The sequence below is a fragment of the Sinohyriopsis cumingii genome, chromosome 18, assembly GCF_028554795.1.
Source record: "Sinohyriopsis cumingii isolate HCF-2022 chromosome 18, ASM2855479v2, whole genome shotgun sequence".
Classification (NCBI taxonomy): domain Eukaryota; kingdom Metazoa; phylum Mollusca; class Bivalvia; order Unionida; family Unionidae; genus Sinohyriopsis; species Sinohyriopsis cumingii.
In genome coordinates this window covers 64,628,321-64,646,102 of record NC_142978.1, presented here as the reverse complement: position 1 = coordinate 64,646,102, position 17,782 = coordinate 64,628,321, and the positions used below count along the sequence as shown (strand labels likewise).

The 17,782-nt window shown below is 35.1% G+C and overlaps 1 protein-coding gene across 1 annotated transcript in view; it reads right to left on the bottom strand.

Moving 5' to 3' along the window:
- Positions 1-17,782, bottom strand: part of LOC149776803 (lactase/phlorizin hydrolase-like) — an 85,532-nt gene that overhangs the window by 30,651 nt on the left and 37,099 nt on the right. The window contains exons 12-16 of the mRNA XM_089941501.1: positions 6,944-7,127; positions 5,859-6,101; positions 4,940-5,069; positions 3,508-3,692; positions 1,954-2,283 (exon numbers count right to left, since the gene is read on the bottom strand). Coding sequence (XP_089797627.1) covers positions 1,954-2,283; positions 3,508-3,692; positions 4,940-5,069; positions 5,859-6,101; positions 6,944-7,127 — 1,072 coding nt within the window. The remainder of the gene's footprint in view (positions 1-1,953; positions 2,284-3,507; positions 3,693-4,939; positions 5,070-5,858; positions 6,102-6,943; positions 7,128-17,782) is intronic.

Sequence of the window (17,782 nt, the reverse complement as noted above, 5' to 3'; positions counted from 1 at the left end):
GCTTGGTTCCTCCTCTTTCCGGCGGAATAACGAAGCGAAAGAAGTCGAGAATAGTCTACCCAAACATTCCGTCTGCATTGAGACCAGTTCCACATGGTGAGGGACTTCCTATTCCAGAACCTCCAGCAGAATATTCTCTTGATTCATCTGACGAAGACAAAGGTGAGTCGACCTGTTCTTCTCCTGGTCCATCAGCATGCAGTGATCCAGATTTTCACTGTGGTGCATCATCAACCCCACACAGAATAACACAGGAAGAACTAAATGACCTGATTCGTGATTTGGACTTATCAAAGAACAAGGCAGAATTGCTAGGATCAAGACTCAAACAATGGAATCTTCTAGAAGAAGATGTCACAATTACTGCATATCGAAAGCGCCACCAGCAATTGGAGCCTTTCTTCAGAAAGGAAAGTAATCTGATATTCTGTTCCGATATTGAGGGCCTCATGAATGCTTTAAAAATCACTCATGACCCACAAGAATGGAGACTATTTGTGGACTCTTCGAAACTGAGTCTCAAGGCTGTGCTTTTGCACAATGGAAACATTCTTCCATCTATTCCAGTAGCGTATGCTGTCCACATGAAAGAGACATACGATAACTTAAGGCAGCTACTGAATTCCATTGAGTATAACAAGTACAGCTGGCACCTCTGTGGTGATTTGAAGGTAGTTGCCCTTTTAATGGGACTGCAGCAAGGATATACAAAATACATGTGTTTCTTATGCGAGTGGGATAGCCGAGCAAGGGAAATGCACTACATGAGGAAGGAATGGACTCACAGGCAGAATGTAGCCATTGGAGAGAAGAATATCCAACACCCAGCTCTGGTTGAGGCTCAGAAAATCTTGCTACCACCCCTTCACATCAAACTTGGTTTGATGAAGAACTTCGTGAAAGCCATTGACCGGACTTTGCCAGCATTCCGATACCTGCATGAAAAATTCCCTCGACTCAGCGAAGCAAAGATTAAAGAGGGAGTTTTTGTGGGTCCTCAGATTCGAGAGCTTTTCAAAGATGACCGGTTCAACAACTTGCTGGAAGGTGACGCGAAACAAGCATGGAATGCTTTTCGCCTAGTTTCTACAAACTTCCTCGGAAATGTTAGGGCAGAAAACTATAAGGAACTAGTAGAAGACATGTTGATGAAGTATAAGAAACTTGGCTGCAATATGTCTCTAAAGATTCACTTCCTTCATTCCCATTTGGATTTCTTTCCTAGCAACTGTGGTATTGTTAGTGATGAACACGGCGAACGTTTTCATCAAGATATCGCAACAATGGAACAAAGATACCAGGGAAAATGGTCCACTACAATGCTGGCTGACTACTGCTGGACACTCCTCAGAGATGCTCCCGAACAGCTGTACAAGAGACAGGCGAAGAAATCTAAGATGTAGTCAATGACTTGATTTTTTATAGGTAGGCTATTACAGTTGACCTTTTACTATTGGAATGCATTTCGTTATGTAAACATTAATTTCTTGCAGATTACAAAAAAACTAGAGCCAATTTTGCAATTTGACTGTCATATTCGTGTTCAGCACATAAAAATTGATAAGAATTGACTAATTTTATTTCAGTAACATGACTTTTGTAAAAATTTGTTGTCCAGTGTTATCGGTTTATCTGCATCAAGTTACATTGTTCTGGATAGTTTATTTTCTTTTCATCTTTTCCACATTTTATGGAGAGAGAAAATGCCAACTCCAATATTTTGCAAATACATCAGCTTCAAAATATTCGTGTAGTTAATCTAAGCAATTGTTTTAAGTATTTACTTCGATATATATATATATATATATATATATATATATATATATATATATATATATATATATATATATATATATATATATATATTGTTTCTTATTCACGTTCTCCAAAACGAAAAGATTTATTTAAAAAATGTAGCTTGCACGATCATCGAAATAACATTAAACACTTTACCATCTAAGTTCCAGGCCCCTTCTATCTGGTATGCAGCTGTTGCCACACTCCACATAAAACTGTCTGGAAAAGTTCCCGGATAAAATTTGCCCTCTTCCGCTGGCGCTGTTCCACGACCACCGATTCCAGGGTATCCTGCTTTGAAGCCGTGGTCTCGGATTAGTTGAGAGAACCACCTAGCAGATGCTTTTGGAGTCCTGGGACGATTAGGGTCGCTAAAGTTGACATAATGAAGACCGAAGCGTTCGCTGTATCCTCGTGCCCATTCAAAATTATCCATCAGTGACCAAGCTGTGTAACCACGGACATTACAGCCATCTAGTTTAATGGCTATTTAAAACAAAAATATAGCAGAAGCTAAGTTATGTTTAATGATACGTGTCCAACAGAGTGAGCCTTAATTTGACGTTAACTTGTGATACGTTATACAACGTACAGCAAAGAAAAGACAACAATACCATCAAGATATATGGTAATTTTAAACTTGTTGTCTTTAAGTACTAATTTCTAAAGACTTTCATGAATCTCGCACCTTCGAATTGCAAAATTGTTGACGATAACATAGAGTTAATAAACGTAAAACACAGGAAAGAGAGAGAGAGATATCAGCCATATCGTAATAAAGCATTTATACATCCAATAGGAAGCATTACAACGATCTTCAACCCGTTGTTTTCCTATATGCTACTGTATTCTATCTTTCTTATGGAATGTAGAATATATTATGAAATATGTGTCAGCAAACACTGACAATGCTCAGATTCGGTAAAAACATTGATTCAAGCAATGAAGCTATCGCCACTTGAGGCTCAAAAAAGTTCTCGAAATTTCATTTTTTTTAATGGGTTTCATGCAATAATTTCAAGCTTCAATTATAATACAAGTCACATGGGTCATGAATGCCCGTTTATTCATTTTAAATTAAATATAAATTGTTCTTTTAAAGTTTAACACTAATTATCTTTCACCAAAGTCTATTCAGTCCTGATTAACGAATGCTCTTCAATATAAATGTCACCAAGAAACTTCCAGACGAAAATTAATTATCGCTATCGGCTTTAACAACGGTGGCCGTGTACTAAACTTGGGTAAAAATATGATCACGTCGAGTGGAGTCGTCACATTTGAGGGTAGTACGAATTTGTTTATCACTATGCCCCGCTTTCATCGTGACATCATAGCGTGTGACATTCAATCTGAATTTTACTTGATCACACCTTTAATTTCATTTCGTCCTAAATTGTCTATGTATTTTAACATTGATTTTGCCATATGCACCTCTTAAGGCGTCTAAATAATGACCTTCAAAATGAACATGGATGTATACGAATCCAAATGAAGTGAATAATTGTTACTTAAAGGTATGTAGAATCAAATTCTAAAAAGTGGCACCCATTACTAAAATAGTCGGTATTGAATGCCTACGAGTGAATTGTACTATACCATTGTCTCATTATCCGTAGTCCATGCGTCATTCAGTCTCATTGATGGTAACGTACAGTAGCTAGAAACAAAAATGTATAAATTATTATCTCTTCACTGTTAGAAGCGTACCTTTCAACATCTCATTGATGTAAGTCCGGTAGAAGTGAATCCTGTGAAAGTCAAGCAATGTCCCATTGCGGTCGGAAACTCCGTTCTCCGTCACGTAGACTGGTACGTTGCTGTAATGACTCTTGATCCAGTTTAGAATCTTCCTCATTCCAAAAGGAGTTACCTTCAACCAGTCTGAACCCGACCTACAAATTCATATGTAAAAACTGAAAATTATAGACAGATTGTTTTTTTTTTAATGTCAAGTTTCGAGGATGATTGTAATAAATCAAGTTTAAACTCTTATTCAAGTTGAGGAGAGATTGTGTCACTTACAACCAACCTGACCCAGAAGTGTCAAATATTAAAACAATTCTCGTAACATATAATCATAAACGTATAAGTATGCTTTCAATAGCTGAATATCGGCATACTCATCGGAATTTAGGGGGATTGCTGAGACTTGTTTGGAGATTCGTGCTGTGTATTTGGCACAATACATGCCCAGTACGCTTTTTAAAATACGAGTTAAATTGTATTCATGTGACATGGTTTAGTACGCTGTGTATGTATAAAAATATATATACGTCTATGTTTTCGAGTCTTCGGGGGAAAAAAAGTATAATATAGCGTAGGAATAGGTCCAAACCATATTCATACTTCAACTCAGAACAAAGCTCGAATGCGTGTTTCGATTTATTGCACATCCCATGCCATTACGCTTTATAAATATCTTTTTATGAACCTTTTGAATGAAAATGAAAACAAATAAAGGATTCATGAAAGTTCAGTTCAGTGAGTGTAAGAATATCGCCGCTGACATTATGGAAAACATCTAATTTGTTCCAATACGGATGTGTGATACGAAAATATGCAGCGACCTTATTAATGAAACGCCAGATCAACCAATACAATGAAATGGATTTGCGCTAATGCATACTATTTTTGACAGGGCACAGTTGACGATATTGGTAGTCCAAACTAGTTTCTTTCACTGCATTTCTAGTATAATATTGACCAAATGTGGCTGTTTAGTTTCCTTTCCTGTTGCAATAGTATCCATGCCGTGATGGTGCGAAATAACAGTCAAATTGTTAATCTTCATTGCTATATTTGTAACGATGATTATGATTAGATTCATATGTATTAATGCCACAAAATCACTGATTATGGTGTATTTTCTTCAATTTGTATCTGCCTTATCCTGGAATAGCCTTTATCGACTGTTGTTTTTCCACTTATTCAATAGCCAAGTAATATACTTTGCAAAAACGGATACCATTCACAGTCAGTTTCCAGACCTTTTCGCCATCTCTGTGCACAGATTGTATATTTTCCCACTATGCAAAAGGTTGAATGGGGTTCTTTTAATGTCACAGTTGTCGTAGGGATATTTGTTTATTTTCCTTTGTATAGAGAAACTTATGAGTATGTAATAAAAGAAAACACATACCCCAAAGCACTAGGAATTCCTGCACCGGAAACATCTTTGTCATTGTCAAAACTCGGTTCCTTAGTTGTCGCTGTGTTTGGTCTTACCATGCTGGCTGAGTAGAAATTCAAGCCAAGAAAGTCATAGGTACCTAAATATAATGAGCGAGAGAGATATATAGAGTTAGAGGGGTTTTACTAATATACCTTATTGTCTCAACTTGCCTAATAAATTAGTTGTTATGTTTTTATCAATTTTAAAATAATGTACCTGCTCTTCTATGTAGGAATAAATCTAACTTTTGGACTCACGTTTTCTGAACATTAACTGTAATTTTGAACAAGTAATCGCTGTTTTTAAAAGCAGAGACCTAATGCAGTTGGAAAGAAAAAGCAGATCGTTTTCGTTGCTCTTGGAAAAATAGAACTTGATGCAAAATTTACAAGGGAATCAGATTTAAGGAGTGTTTATAAAATTCCGTCTCAAGAATCTGGAGAAGTATACATACAACTACTAATAAATTAGACCTTATATGTACCAGCTTCCTTGGTTTCATTTGTCCAAACATTTGATGATTTTACTATGATGTTTGTTTCTGTTATTGATTAGTTTACAATACAAGTTCCCATAAAACCCATCCGTCATATTGCACATAATAAATATTATTCAAAATCTTCTTTTCCCTCGGCTCTTCCTTTTCGCTTCATTCATATTAGTTCCACGTTCTTGCGTCTGCATAAATTTGTTAATGACTCTGTTTTGCAAATGAGTAATCTCTTACTGTTGTTTTTCCAAATATTAGATGTCCTGATTAATGAAAACAGGTTAAGTAACTGGGTCATTTTCCTTGGCATTTAAAAACGCAGATTCAACATTTAAATTGTCACTTAAATAATTTTATACCAAATGGTTGAGAAAAAATATAGTAATAGCATAATACCATGAACAAGTCTTTTATCATTATCTGTAAATTCAGGAAGACGAGACTGATTTAAGCCCTGCTCGCGACTTTTATTTCCGACTTTCCACTTCATTACATCTGGATAGTCTCCATTGACATAGATAGGGTTCGCGAACCAGCCAAGGTTAAACTGCAGGTCCCTGTCTGAAGCTTCTAGGTCGTCTGGATTATACATGTCAAACGGCTCAGACCAGCCGACGTTCAAAGTGATGCCAATGCTTCCTGAATAAAAATGAGATTGCAACACTTACAGGCGAGATTTTAAAACCGGAATCACTTTGTGAGAGTGGCCATCATATTTGTATGGTAATGATGATGCCGTTTTGCAAACTATGATAGGCAATCATATTTGTATGTTAATGTTACGCCATTTTGAATACTATGATAGACCATCATAGTTGTATGTTAATGTGATGCATTTTGAACACTATGATAGACCGTCATATTTGTATTGTAATGATAATGCCGTTTTGAACACTATCATATACAATCATAGTTGTATGTTACTGGGATGCCATTTTTAACACTATGATAGACAATCATATTTGTATTTTATTGATGATGCTATTTTGCACACTACGATACACAATGATATGTTTATGATACTGAGGATCCCATTTTGCACGCTATAATAGACAAAGGAATATGTTTCACTATACAATAAGCAAATATTTTACACTACGTATATAATCATCATGACTGAAAGCCAATCAACCAACCAACAAAAGAAGAACAACAAAAGCCTACCTGCAGATATACCTGCATAGTTACATACATACCTTAATTTAAAAGTGTTATTCCAGTTGCTGTCACATTTCTCGAAATGGTGGTTCAATACAGTCGACTCATTTACGGAAAATTGATTTCTTTGTCATGAGAAGTGTATAGATGATTAGCACAGCATCCTTATCGGTATTAAATAATGCAGAAAGTTTCAAATAAATATATGCAATTAACATAGATTATTGTACATATCGTTTAAAACTTAAAATTAAATCAAAGAAGACCATAATCATAGTGAACTACAACTGGAATGTTTTGCCTTATGTTATGAAAAGTCTCACCGGTTTGGTTTGTCCTGTAGGTGCTGTTATACACATGGTAGGCCTTGGCATGCGCGATCAGCAAGTTGTGTGCTGCGATATAATCACTCGTTCCAGAGCCACTGATACCCGGCGCAAAAACTCCTGTCCCGTAGCCTAGGTAGGCAATGACCCAAGGTTCGTTGAATGTAATCCAAAGTTTTACCTAGAAGTTCGAATATAATTGAATGTCAATGGCTTGAGAACCTAAAGGACCCACATAATCCGTTCGAGAGATGGAAGGTAGACTTTGTTATGGGGTTGTACTCCAAAAATGTATACAACTCAATAAATCGTCAGATCACAATCCACTACTAAACCACATAAACTATGATCACAATGACAAAGCGAAGCGAACAGAAATGAAACATATAACATTTTAATACATGATAAATCACTGCACAAAATTAATTGGCGATATATTAGGGGTGATGCGATTTATTGATATATTGATGCATTGATATCTTTGCTGGAACGATACACATAACGATACAAATGGAAGGAGAATCGATACAAAACGATACTTACCGTATAAAAGTTATTTTAGTCTTCAGCCGATATAAATACTTGTTATTAGTTTGCCCTATTATTTAACTATAGAATTCATCTAAAACAGCAGTTGCAGTCCTAGGCACTCATTTGCATGTGTAAATACGAAAAGGACTATTGAGAATACTCATTCCCCGTCAGTTAATTCAAGCAAAGTGACATGGTTCGTGATCTCCACCCCCATTCCATCCTAATTATTTTAACCCAGAAACATGTTTAGCATGAGATATACATTCCAAACTTGTTCCACTTGCATAATGAATATAATTAAGTACTTTACTCATCATTTAATAACCAATTCTATGCGAAATTTCTTCATTGAATTTGTTCTTGTCTACTTTTGTCGACTGAAAGCTACACTTCCGGTGTGTCACGCGGTAAAATATGTTATCATCAAATCGTATTGGTGGTTGCTGCTTGTTCCGGTCGAGTTTAAATAATAACTACTAATCAGCAATAAGTGAAGCTTATTCCCTGAGTGACAGTCAGGAAGTACTAGCAATGCAACATAAACTTCGCTCTAAAGTCATTGATATATAAAGTACTTAAACAGAGTTGCTGTCAGGGTGTGGGATTGCTTAAATCGTGCAAATATATACGAATTCTCACAATTGGAGAACGACGATGCGCAAGACCTCCCGCAAATTAGCTGAATGTCCCTCGTACGAAAATGTGTTTCACGAAGTATACCATTTTTATCTAACTATTGTAGCGGCATCTATTTTTCGAGTAGACAACTGTTTATACACCTGGGGTCTTCAAGCCTAACAAAATGGTTGCTAAACTAAATTTAATTGGCACATTGTGCCCTGGAACAAGTGTTATGGCGTAGTATCAAACCTCCATGAAGGAAGTTTTATAAATGCGTGTATAAAATACTGGCAACCTAGAAAACCCAAAATGTCTGATTCACGCTGTGGTTCATTACGTTTTCGTTCGCCACGTTATGGCTGGTGATAGTGGTGATGACAATAATTTTCAAAGCTACGAAGTATATCGGATTATTGGAGCTGTGAAATTGTTAATGGAGATAGCTGTGAGTGATTTTGAGCCCGACAATTGTGTTAAATACGAGTCAGATGTATATGCTGGAGTGACAACAATAGATGTCATGACGATCAGTCTCCCTTTCAGCGGTATTTAGAAATTAAATTTAGATAGGGCAGAATGCTGAGCCTAATTAAAATAAAGCCACTTTAAGGCTAGAGTGTAATTTTCATTATTTTATCAATTAATATAGCTCTGTGAATCATATGCTACAAACCATACATCGTTATCAGGGTTAAGATAAACTGAATAAATAAAGATGAAAATAATGAAATTAAGACGATATTATTTGGAATACCTCTGTCTGCACAAGCAGACTATGACATTGATTGACTAAAACCCTAATGCAGCATTATGGAACAGATAAGAAATCTGGCATAGTAGTAAGTCAACTACTGATTCAAGAAGTAAGTCTGTGTTAGTGAAAAATCCTATTTTGGAGCAGATGTTTCCAAAAGATAATATTTGTGAGTTCTTTAAAATTCTAAATAACAGGCACACAAATCAGCTTCCCATCATCTTCAAGCTGACAAAAAAAGATATACATATGCCCTTTCAGAAGGAAGCACAGGAAAATATTCATACACAGATAAGGAACATAGACTGCTCAGAAATAATTAACAGACCAATACTTACACAACTAGACGTGACATTTTTTAAAAATTTTGATTCCAGTAGAGCTCTAAAAAGTGAACTATTGAAGTGTACTTAAATATTGAAACATTACTGTTTCCTCCTCCCCCTCCATTTTTTTCTACTCACCCCTTCTTTCGGTGACAAAGGGTGAAGTCCACCCTAAGATAAAATTCTGGCAGCATCTCTCTTTAAATTGTACGTTGGGAACTAATTTAGAATTTCTCTTTTTATGCAGAGATATTGAACCAGTAAATGAAGGTGCTGATGAAGTAAATAAAATGAGCACAAAATAGCATGGGGGAGATTTCAAACAGCTGAAATTTATCACCTTGTGCAAAACATTACAAAAAATAATAGAATAAAGCTGGGTGTTGTCGATAGTTTTCCTTTCACTAATAAATACAAGTACATGTGCCCACAACAATCTTTTGCATCGGTGGCGTTCTACAGGTTCGTATTTTGCATAAGGGTTAGAATATAAAGAAAAAGAATTTCCCCGGCTTTCCTCACTCGTTGTACTGGCTATATTAAAAAAAAAAACTTATATCTTAGGTATAGTTTGAAGAACCTTTGATTCCCTTTATTTTGGTGAATGATTGATGGGTGTACTATGGGTTATAGAGTATTCAGCTTGGCCTTGCTCCAGATGTCTAACTTTCCTGAACATTAGAGGTACATTGTATAAGAAAGAGCCGATAACCTTTTTCACATTTTATATATTTGGTAATTCGTTCATAGCACTTTCAGAAGCTGTTATTGTCTAGTCTGGCAAATTCATTTTCCCTATTTTAATAGCTACTACAGATAGTGTACTTTAGACCAATTCAGGCTGATTTGTTTAGCACAAGGGAGCAGTCATTTTAGTTAGCAGTGTGTTTAGATCATGTACACTTTCCAAAAGTACAATATGCAAAGAAATATCATCCACATTATAATGTAGCATAGAGGTATGCCAACGTTCTCTCAATTGTGCATGTTTTAAACGCAAACGACATCACCTTACATACGTCAATCTCTCAAAAGTGCACATAAACTAGTGAGCGCCTTCATATGCAGGAATTAAAATGTGATAGGTTTTGTTGATATTCATCCTCATTCCAATTACCCGGATTTGTTCTATATGAGATTTCCTTTGCACGAGGAAATTTCTTTCTTAATTCTGTTTTGAAGATAACGTTGTAATGTTTTCTACGTTTACGTCCGACATGTTAATAAGATGTTTTCAAAGTATTCCTGCAGTCCAAAATAAACGGCCTGGTGGCTAGATTGAGTTAACTGGAGCCATAATAAAGTGGCCTAAAACGCTGAATAAAACTGACTAAAAACAACAAGTAGTCTGTTTGAAAGTAGTTTTGATTTCGTGTCATTGATGAGCATTGCATATATGATAACTATATCTCTATCTGTAAGCTGCATACTGGAATACAACCAGTGTGTCAACGTACATAAAGGGGTACCACCTACCCTTCAAAGATGGAAAGACCATCAATTATATCGATATATATCGCATCGCAGACTGTGTATAGATACGCATCACAGGTGTATCGTTCCATCCCTAATATATATATATATATATATATATATATATATATATATATATATATATATATATATATATATATATACACACATCCATCCATAGATAAATACATACATACGTACGTACGTAGGTACATACATATGTACGTACGTACGTACATGCATGCATGCATACATACATGCATGCATGCATGCATACATGCATACATACATACATACATACATACATACATACATACATATGACATGCTTTATAAACAATATTTATCCCTGTATGGCAAAAATTTTATGACATGTACAAACTTGAAAATAGTTTGAAAAGTAAAAGAAATAAGGGAAAACATTTTCGTGCGTGAAAATGAAACGAAATCTAGGAACAAGCTGAAAACATTATAGTTATGATAACCGCAAGAAAAAGAATACATACAGTAATGGTTCACAAGTGAGTAGCAAGCAGGTGCCTTTATGTGGATGTATACATTTTGTCATCCAATGATTGTTGTTAGACACCAATACAGGACGCATGCCTGTGAAATGTAACAAGGTATTTTGTTTATGATAACTACCGTACAATAATGATGCAGTTGTGTTTCTGTGTGCTATATTTTGACTGCAGATAAAAGAGTTGTCACATGAGGAGACACAAACGATACAGAGTTTGTATGAGAATAATTTTGGCAAAATGAATATATATAACGTCACATTTATATCCAATATTAATATTAAGAAGTTTGTAAATATTTGATGAACGTGGTCTTAGTGAAAATCTTATTCAAGTGGGACGCCACCATTGAGTGGTGCGAGAGACGATAATATACTTGACGTCTGGTACACAAGAACCGTAAAAAGACTTCAGCTGATCTGTTCAATTTTATAATAATATAATGTCAACTGCCAAGAGGACATTAAGATATCATGAATATGAAAGATATACGATTTCGGAAGATGGCAACAATCTCTAAAGTGGCAATGCCGTTTTTCGTAATGCCATAAGTGACGAAGTTGGACTCAGGAGAAAAATTAGTACAAACAATATCATTTTCAGTGACGAGACAATGGTTATCTTAGATCAGGATAAGAAAATATTGGTGTGGCAAAAACCCAGTGAGGAATGAAAATGATTGTAAATGTACACATGTCGTACTCCACGTAAAAACAAGTCCACGATGTTTTGGGGTTTCCACTCGTCTGAAGACATAATGTTAAGATTTCAACTATACATACCAGCTTCAAAAGTGCAATTCGATAATACATGCTTGGGATAGCTGTGTCCGAGCTATGTGGTGAAGAACATGAGGAATATCGTAAAATACAACATTTTTAAGAATTCCAAAACCTAGTTTATTCTCGGAATAAAATTTTATCATCAAACTTAACATAACAAAAATAATTATTCCAAAAAGCTGATCAAGAAAATGTGAGTGTACGAAACAAAATTGATCAATACAAAATTGTCGACAAAGTGAGTAAACATTTTGTACAGAAAGAACATATTGATGATAATCATATTGTATGATTCGTGGACACGAGTACACGTAGCATTTAAGGCACGTCAAGAATAATATTTATCATGAAATTAGCAATCACTTATGTTAATGCTAATAGTTGCAAGAGGGAACGACAACGACGAAAGTATTGATGTTGTATATTTGAAACTCAACCGTTCAAATCACTGAGCATATTTTACATTGCTTATCATCGGTAACAGCGGCAAATTGTTAGGATTCATTAAATAAAATACCATAAAGGCTTCTAATGGACCTGATAGTTTTCATGGGTTTCTAAAACCTAAATATGTACTCATTTAAATTAATCACAGCAATAATACCATACAAATTCTTTCAACTGTAACAATTTGCAAATATTGAAGTCTATACCTGCTAAATATATTAATTTTATATTATGAATGTGTGTAATGCAATGTTAATGACCATTACAATACATTTGCAAAAGGGACCCCGAGTGGTCTAAAGCGCTTTCCGTTACGGATCACTGCCATCTCACCTCTGTCTGCGTGGGTTCGAGTCTCGGATTCGGCTAATGTGGGTATGTGAGAAAGCTTGCCAGTAGCTTCTCGTGGGTCGGTGTTTTTTTTTTTTTTTTGGGGGGGGGTTCCCTGGTTCTTCCTCCACCATTAATACTGGCCGCCATGTATAGCCTATCGTGTGCTGAAAAATGGCGTTAAACCCTATAACAACAACAACAACAACATTTGCAAAAAGCTACCATATACAGAATAAATACCAGCATAAGCGATGAAGATACAAAGTGATGGATTTTCATGATATGCATGTAATATATGTTTTTCGCGTCAAATATATAGTGTGATTGAAGAAATATTTTCAAAGATGTACAAAATTTGGTAACAAACCCAGGAAAAAGCATATTGATAGTTGGTGCTAAGCAATGGCTTAACCCGCAACTATAAAAGCAGAAAACATGTACGTGATAATGTTAAACCAACTGAAGTCGGTTTGGGCAGAATCGATATAATACTCAGATGCGTAAAACATCAGAAGATACAAAATTAAAAAATATTCACAGCTATTGAACTAGGTAATACTATAGAGCCAACAAAATATCAAAGCTAAAAAGATATATCGATGAGGAGTGAATAAAACGGTTGCAGATGCCAACAACTTTGTTGAATATCGATTGAATGCATTGTCTAACGTCATCTGGATTATGCAAACCGTAATAGAAAGAATAGATATAATACCTAACATTCTTCAGTATTTACGACCAAATAAATAAATAATATCTTAGTGATGTGTTTTCTAGAATGACAAGGATTATTGTTGAAGCAATGTCACAAAGATCAAAGGAGAACAAGAAATTAAGCTGATATCGGAGAATGCGCGAAATACAAGAAATTAGTTTAGCCCACAAATTAATGGTTTGTACGACAATGCAACTGCCAACATTAATATCGTGTCAGTATCAGAATAAGAATGATTCAACAAAATTATTCAATAAAATCAAAATAAATTTGCAAGAATCTATCCAAATAACCCGTTATTTGCCTTTTACAGATTTTAGTGAAACAATTAAAACGAGAAACTCCACTTTTCTGTATTTTATAAAACACTAAAGACGTCGGCTGAACAAAACAAAATATTGCGAATATAAATCGAGAACCTTCTGATAATATGGGTGTGATAAAATGTAAAAAGTTCAGAATTGACGCAAAGGAAATAACAATAGCAAAATACTTCAATCATTTGAAATATAACATTAGAAACAGCCCCATTAAAAATTAAAATAAAACTCCTATTTTAAGTGTAGCATGTTCCAATTGATCCAGTTAAAACAGAAATAGAGGAGACAAATAATGCATTCATAACAGCCTTGCGCTGGGTGTGAAAAAAAGAAATCAAAAATAAGAATAGAGTTTTCTGAAGAACACATATTATTCCTGTAATAACAATAGAGTTTTCTGAAGAAACGAAATTATTCCTGTAAGTGTATTGCTCCAAGATATTTTATTTGTATCAATCGATATTTGAGAATCCTGGTGGTATTAATTCATGTGTGAATTTGGGATATGCGGTTTCACGTTGTACATGGATAACAAAATAAGAACAGTCTCGGTGACTCAAGAAGTCCAGGAAATATGATTTGACTCCCAAGGTTTTCAAATGAGGCAGGAGTTTACAGAATATAAAATGTATTTACTTGTCGAACATCACATAAATAATTAACTTGTGTTATCAAAGGTGAATCCGCAATCACCTTCATTTAAGATGTACACATTGGATTTAATAGTAGTCATAATTTAGCCAACAATCCTAAAGGTATCAACCTTTTATTATAAAAAAAAACCAGAAATTAAAGATTGACACTGACTATATATATATATATATATATATATATATATATATATATATATATATATATATATATATATATATATATATATATAGTGTTTATAGCTCTGGTAATATCCTAAACAAAATATGTTATGATTGAGGAATTAATAAATAGCTTTAGCACAATCATTATATATTACAGAACCTCGACAATATGTGTGGTAAAACAATGCTTGCACTCAATTAAATAGACTGAACACAACGTTTCACTAGAAAGTTATCATCTGTCCTCTTCTCTCTTCGACACGACCTACAATAGAGATCGCTCGGGTGGCCTAACGTCCGCAGCCGATGTTAAAGGTCACCTGTTCAACCCCAGCCGAGTCATAACAAAGAATCATATAAACGGTACTAACCTCTGCCTTGCTTTTCACTCAACAATAAGAGGTTAGTGTTAGGACTGGTCGGCCTGATGTCAGGATAATGCAGCTGGGTGGGACATGTTGCTAGAAATCTGCTGAATGATGCCCTAGTGCTAGAGATCACATCGTTTTTGCAGTTCTGTTCAGTATACTCAACACGATTATCGATCAAGCAACACAGTTATGGGTATCGTCGCCAGTTTAGACTACAAGTGCATGTAAACATTCGAGTTTCTGTATTGAATGGTATATTTCTCTTAATTTGTCAGCGTGTATGATAGTTTTTGTGCAGGTGGTTTGTACTCTTTTCTTTTGTTTATACTTCTGCAATGCTGATACATTATTTTGGTATTGTTTTAATATCTGCAGAATTCATGGGTAGTACTTTCAACTGTCATACAATTGTAATAGAATCTTTAAGTCCACTTTAAAGTCCATCCGAAAACATAGTAGTCTAATATTTCGAACCGATTTTCTTCTATCAATTTTAAAAGTTCCCGTTGCCCGTTTAAAGCTTGTTACAGACATGTATTGAGGCATACCCTAGCCCCCCAAAATGTTCTTGGTTTTCCTGTATATAATAATCGAACTTGACCTTGATCGTTCGCAATCATCAGGACTTTGTTTATTATTTTATTTCGTCCAATTTATGGTTAGATTTATTTCAGTATATATATGCAGTAGTATGAAGTTAAAACCACCTCATGCACATATAAGGGACCGGTAGCGATATCGGTAAACTTCTATCATTGCCAAATATTGGTGCATTGTAAAAATAATGAGGTTGATCTAGTTTGTTACGTTTCATTCAAGAGGCATCAAATTGTGCCATGCCATCAAAGTATCGTCTTTTCATCAGTTTTGGTTAGATCTAAATGTTTTAACGTTTAAATAATTGTTGACATTCTAAAAATCTACTTAATGTCATTTATTAATACTTTAGACATTAAAGGAACCTTTATGTTGCCAGTATTACGCGTGCAGCAATGCGTTTTCTATACACCTCACATGACTTGTTTCATCGTATTGTATGTTTGTCATAACTCATAAGTTAGGCCAACTAGTGCCATGTTTGTCTGATTAACAAAAGGCTGTCTACAAACCTCGTGGTCCAGTGACTGTTATGTCTTTTCAATCTTTCACGGACGTATCATTTATACAGCCAGTTGTTTAGTGTGATGTCTTTTTCTTAATTTTGTTTATATGGTTTACAATTGATTTCACACTCAAAAGTATGTCAGACTGAGACAAGTTATGAATGAACAATGTCATGTACTTTAAATATATATAATGAAGAAAGAAAAACACTTCTTATGTACTGCACCTCTATACTTATCTATTAAACCATTCGATTTGTTCTTTTCCTCTCACATATAGAGCATTTATTTGCCGAGCTAAAATGTATTTCTCTTCTCTGCGAACATGAAACGCTATTAAGGTTTGGGTGTTAATCATTCATACTCTAGTTATGAGATTTTTTCAACACATTGTAAAATAGTTCAATACAATCAATGCTTCTGTATACTATAATTTGTTTCTTTATCGGCTGACAGACGCAACAAAATCGGATGGAATATATTTGGATCTTTTGAATGTCAAGAGTATTTCATTTTGTTAATTACTTGGATAACACTTTTGTCCCTGTGTTAAAATTAAACTTCCAAATCACATTGAAAGGTATACGAAACCTTTAATCATTCAAGATGTTTTCTTTAGTTTTGCAACTGATTATTCCCATCATTTTTCAAAACTGCCATTGTAAAGCCTCTGCTGAAGAAACCAACACTAGACCATAACGATTTAAAGAACTATCGCCCAGTTTCTAATCTACCATTCATATAAACAATCTTAGAAAAGGTTGTTCTATCCCAGCTTGCATCTCATCTGAATTCAAACATTCTTTTTAGAAATGTACAATCTGCATATCGTCTTTGCCACAGTACTGAAACTACTCTTTTAAAAGTAGTTAATAACATTCTCTCTGCTTTGGATAGCGGTAAGATTACAGTCCTCACCCTTATTGATTTGTCTGCAGCATTTGACACAATAGACCATGATATATTACTCCACCGTCTCCATCAAGCATTTGGCATTCATGATACAGGCTTACTGTGGTTCAAGTCCTATTTGGTCAACATGACACATATTATTATGACTGCAAATGGAATACACTCAGTCGCTCTCAAGTGTCATAGATCATCATCCAGTGTCTCACCAATTGTACGCTAATGACACCCAAATATACAAATATTGCCACCCAACAGAAGTTGATGCTATCATCTAAGGTGCAGAGAGATGCATTTCTGATGTGAAATCATGGATGACATGTAACAAGCTGCATGTGAATGATGATAAAACTGAGGCCATTCTGATAACAACACAAAGACTTTCTTATTCACATCCTTTACCTCAAACAATAAATATCATCAACGCCAACATTAAATTCACACAATCAGTACGAAATCTAGGTGTTACTCTGGACAGTACTCTCACATTGCACCAACATGTCATGAACATATGCAAGGCTGAATATCTTGAGCTGAGACGCATCAGCTCCATTCGCAATAATCTTTCAGCTGATGCCACTAAAACACGTGTGTGTTCATTAGTACTTTCAAGACTGGACTACTGTAACTCATTTATGTCTGGCTCATCTCAATATCTACTCCAGAAACTTCAAAAAGTTCAAAACACAGCTGCTCAGATCATATTTAGAGTACCACGATCAGAGCACATCTCCATACTGCTCTGTACCCTACACTGGCTATCCATTCGATCCAGAATCAAACAAAAATTGTGTTCTCTGTGCTACGTTTCAC